The sequence below is a fragment of the Coenobita brevimanus genome, chromosome 84, assembly GCF_032717465.1.
Source record: "Coenobita brevimanus isolate Jiangsu-jjx chromosome 84, ASM3271746v2, whole genome shotgun sequence".
Lineage (NCBI taxonomy): Eukaryota > Metazoa > Arthropoda > Malacostraca > Decapoda > Coenobitidae > Coenobita > Coenobita brevimanus.
Genome location: NC_137037.1, coordinates 50,822,744 through 50,836,047, shown reverse-complemented (window position 1 = coordinate 50,836,047; position 13,304 = coordinate 50,822,744). Strand labels below are relative to the sequence as shown.

Sequence of the window (13,304 nt, the reverse complement as noted above, 5' to 3'; positions counted from 1 at the left end):
CCGTACCAAGTTCGAGGTAAGACCAAGTGTGGCCAACAACTTCTGATTAATAAGAAGCCCGTCTCATGCTGCCATACATGTATAATACATTTCCCTTTTGTATCAGTTAACTCGTGATGGAGATGCTTTCATTTGATGATGCTGATGGCTGATATAATCTGGCAGTTAGGCTGCCTGGATGTATAGATGTCCTCCCCTCCCCCCCCCCTCCCAACATCCCCCAAATGAGGGATTGTGGACTGCAAGAGAAGGGCAGCTTTAGCCTGCAGTCCACACTGGTTCATGTCCAGATGAGCCTGGAGCCACAATAGCAGCATTATCAGCTGATGACTTAGAACTGTACTTATTAAAATGCACATTCAGTAGATAACACATTCCAGATGTCATAGAATTAAATTGAACACAAAAATATCTAATTCCTACAATACTGTTAGTGTCTATACAGGTACAGTATTAATGATGAACTTAAGGGTGTTATACACAAAATGAAGTAATACTGAGAAAGTCTTCCTCTGAATAATATACTTTTGTGTGTTGTGACGATTACTACAAGTGTCATTAGTAACATGAGACTAATCTAGCTTTGTGGATTATCGTATGAGAATTCACAAAATATACATACTATACTATCACCTGACAAGTTTAGTCCCTTCAGTAATACATAGTTAAATACAAACTGAATTAAACTAACAACCCCTATCCAACTCCCACTGTAAATAATGATAATATTTAAATTAGGAATAATATTACACAGCATTAGGGTTACATGTCTTCATCAGTGTCACAGCTGCAGTGTGCCCTACTTACAGGAGAATAATTTAATCTTCCTAAAACCCCAAGAATGATAAAAAATAACCTACATCATGGCACTAAAATCCTTTCCAAATTAAATATTCACTTGGCAATGACATCCTTCCACATCCCCTCCCTCTATCTCCATCATTTGTAACAATAATCCATTTCAAATTAGATTTATTATTACAGGTGATAGAGTCAGGGAGTTGGATAGTCCTGCAAGGATGAGAGTCACAGCTGAGTGTACAGTAACTCTAATGGCAAAATTTTTAACACTTTGAGTCTGGGTGATGTACTTGGTGGTTTATTCTTGCTGTTATCAGACAATTTTTTCAACCTTCAAAAAGGCCTCTTGAAATGAAGGAGTTAATTAAAGCCCTGTCTAACCCCTCCTGTTCAAAAGTCCTTCTAAAGCTGAATAAAATCATCGGATGGCAAGAACAAATTAAACAAATATCCCCGGGCTCAAAGATTAACAGAGACGTGAGCATATCTAAAACAATTATTGACTCCCTGAATAAGATGTGTGTATGATGAAGAAGGATATATGGAAAGATAAGCAAATGCATGTAAAGTGAACGATGTAGATTTGGTGTATATTTGTGTATGAGTAAAGAGAAGGGGGGGGGGGGATTAACTTAAAATACACGGTTACTTAAGTCCTAAAGTGCATGGCAAGAATTCAGAATAAATAATAGAACCAACAAAGGAAAAGCAGGACAAAAGAAGAAAATGGAAGGATAAGACAGAATAAACAGAGCGGCCTAGAAGTATTTAAGAAGGCTGGCTAAAACAAAGCAGTGGGGCAAAGCAAGCTACATAAAATAAACACAATGGACGGCACAGAATAAGCACACATAGCATCAGTGAAGCCTACAAAAATTTTTACCTGTGACTCAGGATAAAATAATATTAAAATGAAGGCAAACAGCAAGACAAAACTTAATAAAAATTTGTAGGTTTCATGAGATCTATTAGTTAATGTGCAGACAGGGATACGGGACACAGCATGCACTTATGGGAGTATCATGTGCAGAAGGATATATTGCCATCCAGTTACACATCCCTGCTCTCATAGATTTTCAAAACACAGAAAATAAGACAAAGGAAGATTTAAGAAAAAAAAAGTAAAAAAATATATAACTGAAGATGGTAAAATATAAACCGTTTTTTAGAAAAACTTGTGCACAAAGCTGAAAGACATCCACACTCTCACAGGTTTGAAAAAACGCAGTAATAGGTAAAAGAAACATTTAAAAGCACAACTAATGAGTAATGAAAATTTTCTCTGAAAATGTTAAATTGAAACACTGGCTGGAAAAAAAAAAATGCACAGATCTGGAAGAAAAAGAAAAAAAAAAAAAAAAAAAAAAGCCAAAGAAACATTTAAAAACAAAACCTGTAAGCAGTGACACTTATAACTGATGATGGTAAATTAAAATAAGGTATTGATGGTTAAGCAACTTGTGCACAGAGCTGAAGGAAATTTCTGACTGTAATGCTGTGAGGAGGATTATAGTGTATGAAATGAAAAGGTGTGAAAGATGATGAGTAATGCTGAGTAGCAGTAACTGGAAGATGCCAGAGGACGGAATAAGGGATATGTCCTGATTTCCTTAAGTGATAATGTTGAGCTAATGGGTGGTATTGTAGGTGGAACTGGAGATTCGGTAGCACATCCTCCTTAGTGATGTATTCTGCATATTATATAGGAGAGAAAGAGCAGAAAGAGAAATGAAGTACTAGAGACAGCGTGAGGGAAGTATGTTGGCTGGGGCGGAGTTATGTGGTACGAAAGAGAATAGACCTGTATACAGGTAAAGAATATAGAAGGAAGAGGAGTGTTTGAGAGAGAGGTGTGAGGATCAGGTAGCCAGGAGGTATTTACATCTTGGCCATCCCCTGTTCAGAGGTTCCCAGGAGGGAGTTAGGTATCAGATATGACGACTGTGTGATGTAACCTCAGTAACCTCTTGTATATTAATGATGCAGTTTATATCAGTATTAAAATTATGTAAATAGCATACAAGAGAATGTTAAGACGTAGTATGTAAAATATATCGCTGAGGAAGAAGTGCTCTGAAACCTCCCATGCCACCTAGAACACAGTCCTATAAAGCAAGTGATGACACTGGAAATTTGAGATGAAAAATATGCACCTTATCATATATGATCATTTCCCATCCCAATCAATCCCTTGCAGGAATAAGGTCCTGACGCGGAAAATAAGGGCTGTATTCTGAGTGGCACAGGAGCCTTATAGTACCTCTTCCTTGGCAATTTATTTTGCTTATTACACCTTAACATTCCCTTGTATATCAATTATGTCATTTTAATACTGACATAGTTTGCATCTGTAACATACAAATGGATATTGAGGTGTAATAAATAACTATGGAAGAAGTCCTGCAAAAACTCCAAAGCGACTCAGAGCTGTGACCCTAAGCGTCAGGGAAGAAGGCAGCTTCCTTAAAGACCACCCAGACTTTTTAACGGGGTAGAGTCGTACTTACAAATGACAAGACTCGTTCTCATAAGCCAAGGAGCTTTCCTTTGTGCTCGACTCATTTTCTGAATGGCCCATGCACACAGAAGTGCCATTCATTTCCACATCACTTGCATGACCATTGGCTACACCATTTACTTCGTCATTCGTGCGGCTCTTCTTGCGTCGGCGGCAGCGCTTACAGCTGTTACGGCTCCTATCCTCACTGAAATTGACGGCCGGACGTGAGCGGAAGGCAGGACAGATGAATCGACGGCGTGTGACCACCAAGTGAGTCATCTACTAAAGCCAGAACCTCAGAATGCAATGAATGTAGCAAACAACATGGGACAATATTATTCTGTACTACTTCCGGATGACCATCACAGGTATATTATCACAATATCTGGGATGCTCTCACAGTATAATTGCCTCTGTCACTAAAGCATTAAGTACATTGGCATCAGTCTGGCTACTTGAGCAGACAGCCTTGACTTTGGATTCTGAGAAGGGAGAGCTGCCATCAATTGAAAAGACATACACATGATAGCATGGTCTAATGTTTTTTAATATAACAGCAAAAGATTCCAAATAATGAAGTGTTTGATATTGTATGTGTTGCTGCCACATCTTTACAATTCTCTAGGTACTGGCATCATAAGTAAATGCTGTGAAGTGTTATGACCAACTTGAGTCCATCCTTAAAGCATTTACTTTCTATCAGATACTTACCTCCCATGCCTCCCTATGTGGCCTCATCATCTTTTATTTAGCTGCTATGTATCTTTTCTATTTGTAATAAGCCACTGACAATAGAAACAGAACAACTTGGTCTAGTCTAAAAGCCTCGTGCTGGACAAATGAATCAGGGAAGACTGTCCTTATTTTCAGGCTTTGCAATTACAGAACTACTGCAATTCTGAATGGGCTTGTAGATGACATAAGGTAAAAATGTATTCTTTTCACCTTAACTTGGGCCAGGTTTAGTTCCTTTGGAGCTTACTTAGCATAGTTCAGTAGCAGAAGACAAAGCTATGGCTCTGCATCCTTTCAATGGTACTTCTTCATGACTAACACCAAGGTCTAGTGTTACTATGTAACATTATAACTCAGAATTGAAGACGGAGATGTGGCAATTTTAGGCCACGCTAAAGTGAAAAGAGTATATTATAAAAGGTTTTTAAAAATACAAAACTACTAGAGTCTGGAATGGTAACTTAGCATGTAAAGTAATACTATACTCTTTATTTTAACTAGGCATAAAACTGCCATCTTTTCATCTCGAATGCTGTAGCAACAATTCAAAACTAGCATTTGGTGCCAGTTATGAAGAAATATGTAGAGCCATAGTACTGTTTTTTTGTGCCCCTGACCTGTGTAAAATGAGTTACAAAAGGACAAAGATCTGTCTGATTAAGGTGAATGAACTATAGACATCATTATCTTCCCTGATTTACTGCTAGGCAAAACAAATAATGGACACCATGCTTTAACTACAAAATTATGACATAGCCATATCAGCGGATTCTCATACAACACACAAGTAACTATTCTAACATTACTTGGGATGAGTGGATGTAGCTTTAACCAACTTTATGTAATATTATAAAAGAACATTCTTATATTTACAAATAAGCCTGTTGTGAAATAGAAGCTTTATTTAACCCCTTCACTTTAATGATGTATTTCATAATTTTATTCCTGTTAATTTCAAATAATTACATTCAGCTTAGATGAGCAGATGGGTACAGCCTTCATTAAGCCATTCACTGCAAGAGATTTATCTATCTACAGTCAGATGTCATAATTCCAAAAGGGGTGGTCACTCACCTACCGAATAACCTCCATGTCATTCCCTCCATCATCAGGCTACCCTCTTTCCATCTCACACCTTTTCACTCATATACCTCTCCACCTCATCCCTCCATCTCATCCTTGATCTACCCCTTCCACTCCCTCTCTCCACCTGATTCATATACACTCTCCTAGTCAATCTCAGTCTTCTTCCTAAGCTAAAATCATCTGGAGATAGCTAGGACAAAATTAAATATATCATTGAATAGAAAGGGTTAAGTGATTGGAAAACTTTTACTGATGATCATAATGTTAGGATCCCTTACTGATATACAGTTATATATAATAAATGTCCTAACTGCAAACTTATTTTCATAAATTTGTGTAATAGTATAAGTATTAAATATGTAAAATATACACAATCATGCAATATATTTCAGAGCAACAAAATATGAATTTATAATGGTTGAGTATTTTTTTTACTTTTAAATAATATAAAACACTATATTACAAAGAGTTTCAGTACAGCCAAACCAGTACTGTACTTTGGGAAAACATTCCCAAATGCAATCAGATAGTGATTTGTATACTGTATTTAAATATACACAGTGTCATTTGAGATTTCTGAAAAGCTTCAAGAAGCGATTCTTTGGCTAATTGCAGAATAAAAAAATGCAATATGAACATGGGTCTGATTATCAACCATCACAAAGCTACAGTTACTGATAACTGTATGAGAGAAAAAGGTCCTCTTGATAAACCCGTAAGGCCATTAGTAATTGTACTGTAGTTCCACAGCACTTGAGAATTGAAACCAGGTTAATATCTCATATTGTGCTCAAAATTAACCACAGAATCACATGAAATTTTACAAAAATTTCGCAGGACACCCTGTATATGGATATCAAAAAAAAAAATAAAATAAAAAAATAAAATAAAATAAATAAATCATTAATATACTGTATAGACAAGGCTGATGTCATAAAAGACAGTGTGAATATTGTGCAGCTTAGCAGAGCTGTCGGTTTTTAATTCACCCACCAAACTTTCAGCTGATTATTCTGCAGACAAGGTTATCAGCTGCCTCTCTTTAAATAAAAATGGTATTCAACACTGTTAATAGGTTTCAAGAAAAGTGCTGCTTTTTCTCTCTTTTTCTTTAAATGAACAACAGTTCAGACTAATCAAAATGGCACTGAAGACTTCATAGGTTTCAAGATTTTTTTTTTTTTTTTTTTTTTTTTAATTAAAATGGCATAATGGCACTGAGCACTTTTAAAAATACAGTAGGTTTAAGAAAAAAAAAGCTGCTGTTTTCTTGTCTACAAATTATCGACAGCTCAGACTTTAGCGACTACATCTTTTATCATACCCAGAAAACTCAGCCTGACTTACTTGTTCTTGGTGGGTGAATTTGGTTGCTTCTTCTCCTGGTCTTTGTTGATATCCATCCAGACGCCGCTCTTGTTGACCTCCTCGGAGATGTTGATGGGGGTGACAGGGACCTTCATCACATTACCATTGGCCAGGGGAATGGTCATCATGCCCTCACTCTGTCAAAGATAAAATTATCATATGTGTGTGTGTGTGTGTGTGTGTGTGTGTGTGTGTGTTTGTGTGTGTGTGTGTGTGTGTGTGTGTGAGAATATAATCTTTCTAGAACACAACCCTCACTTAGTAAAATTTTCATTTAACTTGAAAAGATTCAGGAACACACTGATAGTGTAAGTGAGGAATTACACTATGAAGCAGTATAGTGCCCAAGATTCACCATGCTTTACAAACACTGTTCATCAACAATATTCCATATAAGTTATATAACTTTAAATCAACCTAGTCAATCTCACCGTTTCCTTGCCCATTTTGTTTTCTTCATCCTCCTCCTCTTCCTCCTGTGACTCCATCCTCTTCTTGCGGCTAAACTCAGGCAGGGTGTCGTCCAGGATCTTGAGTTCTCGTTGAGTAAAGAACCAGTCCAGACATTTACGCACTCCGATCATCACCACCAACTGGGGGTCAAAGACAGTAATACTATAGAGTGTTTGTTCTTATCTAATGGAGATTTCTAACCTCTTTCAGCTTAGCTGATGGCCAGATATAGTCAGATGGAAGGTTTTATATGAATAGTAACCAGGAGAGACATTTCTGCTGTATCACATTTATTCTAACCTGATGATAATCTCTAACCACCTTTAGCTCAGCTAATGGCCAAATACAGCCATAGTGGAGGACCAGTTTTATTAATAACCAGTGAGACTCGTTTCTGCCTTATAACTAAGGGTCACCAAATTTCATGAAACTATGACTTATTAGTAATCCCTCCTGGAACCCCCCAAAAGGTGATGGCCAGAATAAAAATTCCAGGTTACCTTATCCTCACATACCTCTCTCACTCTCTCATACACTCCTCTTCCTCTTCTTTCTCTTTCACCAATATACCGGTCCATTCGTCTCTGATACCACGTAAGGTCTGCCTCTCACTTTTGCGAACTGTCCTGTAGTGCTTAACTCTATTCTTGGTTTTACATGAGATGTAGGGTTGAGAAGGAGAGGTATATGAATGAGAGTGGAGTAGCTTGATGACAGAGGACAGGGTGACATGAAGGCAATGTGTCTGTGTCCACCCCTTTTGTGATTAATCCCTGCCAGGATGATTCTTTGTATGGTAGTTTACCTCCTCCGGGTCATTGTTTTATAACCAATGTAAATGATACTGTACCTCATGTAAGGAATGCAGCTTGGTCTGTGCAGACTTTCATTATGCCTCATATGAGGTCTGCAGCTTGGCATGGTTTAAGGCAACTGGTTGTAGATAAATAATGTAGACAGATTAAATGGAATTAGGATAAGGATGATGATGATGATGGTGGTTCATAATTATGAAAGTGCATAATTTCCAAAGAACTAACCTTAAATAGAAAGGAAACTGATTTCTGCTTGAAGGAACTGATCTAGGAATAAGGGTTATGATGATGACGAGGAGGAGGCTGCTGCTGCTGCTGTTGATGATGATGATGACGATGAAGATGTTATTGCTGCTGCTGCTGCTAATGATGATTATGAGGCTGATGTTGATGATGATGCCGATGATGATACCAATGATGATTACGCCAATGGTGATGATGATGATGATGATGATGATGATGATGATGCCAGAATGATGATGATGATACTAATAATGATGATGAGGAGGATGTGTTGAAAATAATGATGATGATGTGATGCCAATAATGGTGATGACAACAGTGAGAAGGAGGAGGTTGAGGACAAGAAAGAGGATGCCAGAGAGAGAGAGAGAGAGAGAGAGAAAGGTGCATGATGGGCCAAAGAACTAACCATAAGTGGGAAGAAGATTGATGTCTGCTTGAATGACTTGATGACCCACAGGAGAACCAGGCAGGCCAGCTGAATGGCAGTGAACAGATGCACCTTCTTCAGAGGAACCTGTGTGCCAGATTTAATCAACACATAACTACTGGTAATTAAAAGTACCATATAGAGTGTCCACAAAGACCTGATGAGCTTACACAAATTTGTTGCATGTTCATGGATTAATACAAAGCAATTCTCTACTTTGAGACCACAGAATAAATTCAGTACCTTTGTTATTAATTAACCAATTTAAATGAAACTTGGTACATCCTTTCTGCTCTTCATTACAGTTTTATCCAGTTCTATACAAAATTATGGAAGAGGTCTCCTTAAGTGTTTAAGCAAATTGAACCCAGTGTTGCAAACAAGTGACTTTCTGTTGCACCTTATCTACTGGGATGGTTTTATTCTCCCTAATAACACTGTTTTCCTTAAGCTGAGCAAGTGTGCAAGGCTAATTTTAAAATGCTTTAACCTTATGGTGCCCCATTGTCAGGGAAAAATAAAAAAAAATTCTCTGAGTTAAGTCAGAAATAAAATTTTGCTGTTAGTTATCAGATATGGCATGAACATTGGTTCAATGCAGTTGACAAACTTAGGCCCACTCAATGCAGCAATGATGAAAGAACAACAGTTCATTTCCAGCATATAGCACTTTTATTTAAGATGTCAGGGAATTTCTCAGATGCAGTGTATAACTGACAGACTGGTCTGGAAGTACTGTATGGAGTTTCATATAAATCCATTAATTATGGAGATACTGGTGTTATTCTGGGACCTCAGAGTAGTGAATCACCTTGTTTTTAGAGGTAGTGTACAATATTACAATTTAAACTGACCTGTAAAAAACTTCAGTTGTTTTTCATTAAAAAAGAAAATCTCAAATATGTTAAAACAATTTACACACTACCTTTTTAAAAATAAATTAAAAAGCAATTGTAAACCCAATATGACTTCTTGACACACCATATATTAGTTTGTTAACAAATAGCTAATACAGTATTTAAACCTTAAAATTAATTTACAGTGATAAACATAAAAAAATGGACAAGGAAACAGTAATGCAAGAGAGAATCAGATGGAGATAAATTCACTCACCTGTCTAAGGAAGGTATAGTCTGGCTGATACTTGATGGGCATAAACATAATAAGGATGCGGTCAAAGAACTGGATGCCCTTGAGAGCAGCAATACCCATGTACAAGAACACTCCAAAGAGCACGGCCATGGGGATCTTGCGCAGAATGGGTGTCATCACCACAGACAGACCGATGAAGATGAAGATGGCAATGTGGGTCAGCCGGTTCTCCCTGTTGGTAAAGAACATTGGCATACAAATTAGTGGGAGACCAGACAAGCACCATGATTCGATTAACTGATTAAATTGCTGATCCTGCCGCTGTAACATCAAAAATACTGTACCAAGAATATTATTAACTTCAAGGAGTTGAAGAGATTCAGATATTACACTCAGAGTGCAAACTTCATGCACTGAAACTGGCTAGCCTACACAGTGTTATCATCAAAAGCTTCGGACCAGCTTGAAATACAAAGTTACAATACTGCAAGAACTGCAGATTTTGCCTACAGTGCAGATAAAAAATCTAAGCACAGATACCTTCATGAGGCTGAAAGTGTTAAATGCACAAAGCCCACCTAACACCAAGGAACTGAGGCTTCTCTCCAGGGGCAGCACACTCAGACTCCAGTTTGAGTGAGTTGACGTGGTTGATGGAGAGCACAGTGGCAGCCACGAACCAGGGCAGACCCATGACGGAGTTGATGCAGATGAGGATGGACAGCACAAACAGGTCAAGGTGGTACCCGCCACCCTTCTGCTCAAACACAAAAACAGATGTGTGTCAGTCTTTTGAATTTGCAGTGCAGTTCCCATCCTACTTGTGAACTTTTGCATTTCAATTTTTGGAGATAAGAACTTCTTCTGAGAAGCATTTCTTTCTTTATTTTTTTTATTTATTTTTTTTCTTTTACAAAATACTGTATACACTACATATGAATCAGTGATGATGGTATTAATGGCTAAATTTGCTTGAAGCACTTGATACAATAGTATTTCAGTTTCTGCCTGAGTTAATATTGTTTACCAATAATTTATAGGAAATTGGCTTAGTATTGGTGAACTGTGACTCGAGAACTTCTTAAGGCACAAACCAAATCTTGGAACTTAAGAAGTTTATAAGGAAGGAGGGAAGCAACACTATTTGCAGAAGTAACATTCGTAACCCTTACTTGGATTATTCACTTTATCATCAGTGTGCAGTAGATAATGTGTTTATTTCTGGCATTACTCAGTAAATGAATACAGTAACCCCTCTAAGACCCGGACGACCAAGACCCGGTCACCCCAAGTCCCGGACATTTTGGGCTTGGGTCCCTTACTCCAAGTCTCGGATATTCCCTAAGATATCCAGACAAAAGGCCATCTGGATGAACATCCAAAACGATCTGGGATGCCATTAAAAAAAAAAAAAAAAAGCTGATATGTGTTCATCCCTACTCTTTAAATTTGCTGCATGATGACAAACAGCTGTATTTTGGCACATAGTTATAATTCACAGTGGAAAGGATTACGTGCAGTGCAAGTAAGAACAGAATGTGCAGTGTTAAAGAATTTTAATTCACAGTGCAAAGGATTTAGTGCAGCGCAAAACTGGATTACTGTACGTGCTTCAAGTGCACCTTCACCACTGTCAGAGCCATAGACTAGGCGGGTTAATCTTCGTGACGGCCAAGGACATGTCATAAATACCTGTACATTGCTAAATATTATCCTTACTCACTTCTGATTTCTCATTCTCTTGTTCCTTTTCATTTATTTTTTGGTTTCTGTCCCTTATTTGTGTGAATAGGGTCTTAAATAGGTGCTATGCATGTCCGGTAGGGGGTTATTTAGGTGGCTTTCAAAGTTAGGTTGGTTGGGGTCTATAAGTACCTGTCCAGGGGCATTTTGCCCAAATCCCGGACAAGACCAAGTCCTGGATGTTACTTGGGCTCTGTTACGTTGGATATTGGAGGGGTTACTGTATATGAATTTCACTAAAGAGTGGGACATGGATGCAATCTAACCTTGAGCTTGTGTTCCTTCCTGTTAACAATGACAGCAGTAATTTGCTGGTCCATGAAAATAAGGATACAGGCCAGAAGAGCTGGAACAACTGCCACCACTGACGACCACCATGGGTTACCTGTTGGCAGGTTAAGTTCATCATCATCACCATCACCACCACATCTTGACTCCTTGCCTGTCCATCTAGAGAAGTATGTTGGATTGCAGAAGGGCAAACTCAGACCACAGTCCACTGGTTTCATGTTTTCAGATTAACCTGAGGCTACAACTATTAGTACCACAATATTTTACATCCATTTTGTATTCTTGATAAACTAAGACGTACCATTGAAAGGAGGAATGATCCATCCACGGTCAGGATGAGTTGGTTTGAATTCTGATGGCACTTCCAGCTTAGGTGTGTGGATTCCAACAGCATAATCCAAACCACTCATGGAGAGAATGGCAATTATAACAGCGAAGTCACTGATGAACTGGCGCACCTGTAATTGTATGTGTGTTCTAAGATGTTTTATCTTTTACTGGCACTGTGACATGATTCAGCATGGTAATCTTGAAACAGCAGTAACACAGTAATAACAATTTAATTATACCTGTAATTATATGTGTTCTAACATGCTTTATCTTTTATTGGCATTGTATATGATTCAGCATGTACTCTTGAAACAGCAGTAACACAGCAAAAACAGTTTAATTAGTTTCCTATGCTTTTCATGGCAGTGTTTGCTATTCTCTCCTTCACTCCAATGACTTTTTTTTTTTTTCCCCTCACAATGCAGGTTCTCACATCAGAATCCTCATTTCCAGAAACCTCCACTTTCCAATATAAGTATTCAAACTAGCTGGATGTGGATATCACCTGTCCTCTTACAATAGCCCACGGTAATTAAAGACAAAATTTTGTAGATATGTATAGGAACAGATAATAAATAACTAATACAAGGAGCTTCACTGTGGAATACTTAGTACATGAATAAATAACTAATACAAGGAGCTTCACACTGGAATATTTAGTACTGTACATGATTTTCTCATTAGTAAGCTCGATGATTTTACACCAAAATTTTACATTTTCCATAAAATCTTTGGAAGAAAGAATTTCAGATTTTGGTGTTCTAGTCTTGTTCTGGATGATTTTCTGTTATTTTAGGGGAGAAATCTGGTTGTAAAAGAGTTAATGAAGGTTACAATTACCCAACTGAAAAGCCAAACAAAGTCCTGTATAAGAACCACAAACCAAATAAAAAAATAATTACCTGAACTGAAGAGGTTAATTGTAAATTGAACGGGTCACAGCTAACTACAGTAAATGCGAATGATATAGCACAAAAACTACATATGAAATACGGCCTGATTATATAGGTGACATGAGAGGCTCTGTAATGCACCTACCATAGTGATTTATTTGAAGCATTACTATCTGTCTGCTGCATGATGCCTTGATCCCATATGGGGTGGCCATAAACAAATCGTCTCCACATCACCCTGTCCTCTGATGTTTGGTTGCCCTTCCTCCAACTCACCCTCCGCCCCCTTCTCTCTCATATATTTTTCACCTCAATCTCTCCACCTCATCCTTGGTCTCCCCCTTCACCTAACTCACATATGCTCTTATAGTCAGTCTTCCATTCTCCATCCATTCTGCATTAGACCATCACATTTCCTTGATGGGTATTAACTCACTATTGACAGGGTATGGATCAGTAGCATAAAAGAGGTTACTGTGCTGCACATATAGAAAATAAATTGCTTAGGAAGTGTTGTTAACCCA

At 37.9% G+C, this 13,304-nt stretch overlaps 1 protein-coding gene across 6 annotated transcripts in view; it reads right to left on the bottom strand.

Moving 5' to 3' along the window:
- The window catches only part of Ndae1 (Na[+]-driven anion exchanger 1), a 265,601-nt gene that overhangs the window by 25,877 nt on the left and 226,420 nt on the right, over window positions 1–13,304 (bottom strand). For 3 of the 6 annotated variants that reach the window (XM_080280219.1, XM_080280220.1, XM_080280221.1), the window contains 8 exons: window positions 11,859–12,015; window positions 11,533–11,651; window positions 10,102–10,280; window positions 9,545–9,755; window positions 8,411–8,518; window positions 6,922–7,083; window positions 6,470–6,627; window positions 3,309–3,506 (listed from right to left, as the gene is read on the bottom strand). In XM_080280219.1, coding sequence (XP_080136345.1) covers window positions 3,309–3,506; window positions 6,470–6,627; window positions 6,922–7,083; window positions 8,411–8,518; window positions 9,545–9,755; window positions 10,102–10,280; window positions 11,533–11,651; window positions 11,859–12,015 — 1,292 coding nt within the window. Of the gene's footprint in view, window positions 1–3,304; window positions 3,507–6,469; window positions 6,628–6,921; window positions 7,084–8,410; window positions 8,519–9,544; window positions 9,756–10,101; window positions 10,281–11,532; window positions 11,652–11,858; window positions 12,016–13,304 lie in introns of those variants that run through there. The other 3 variants (XM_080280223.1, XM_080280224.1, XM_080280222.1) reach the window with 2 other exon arrangements.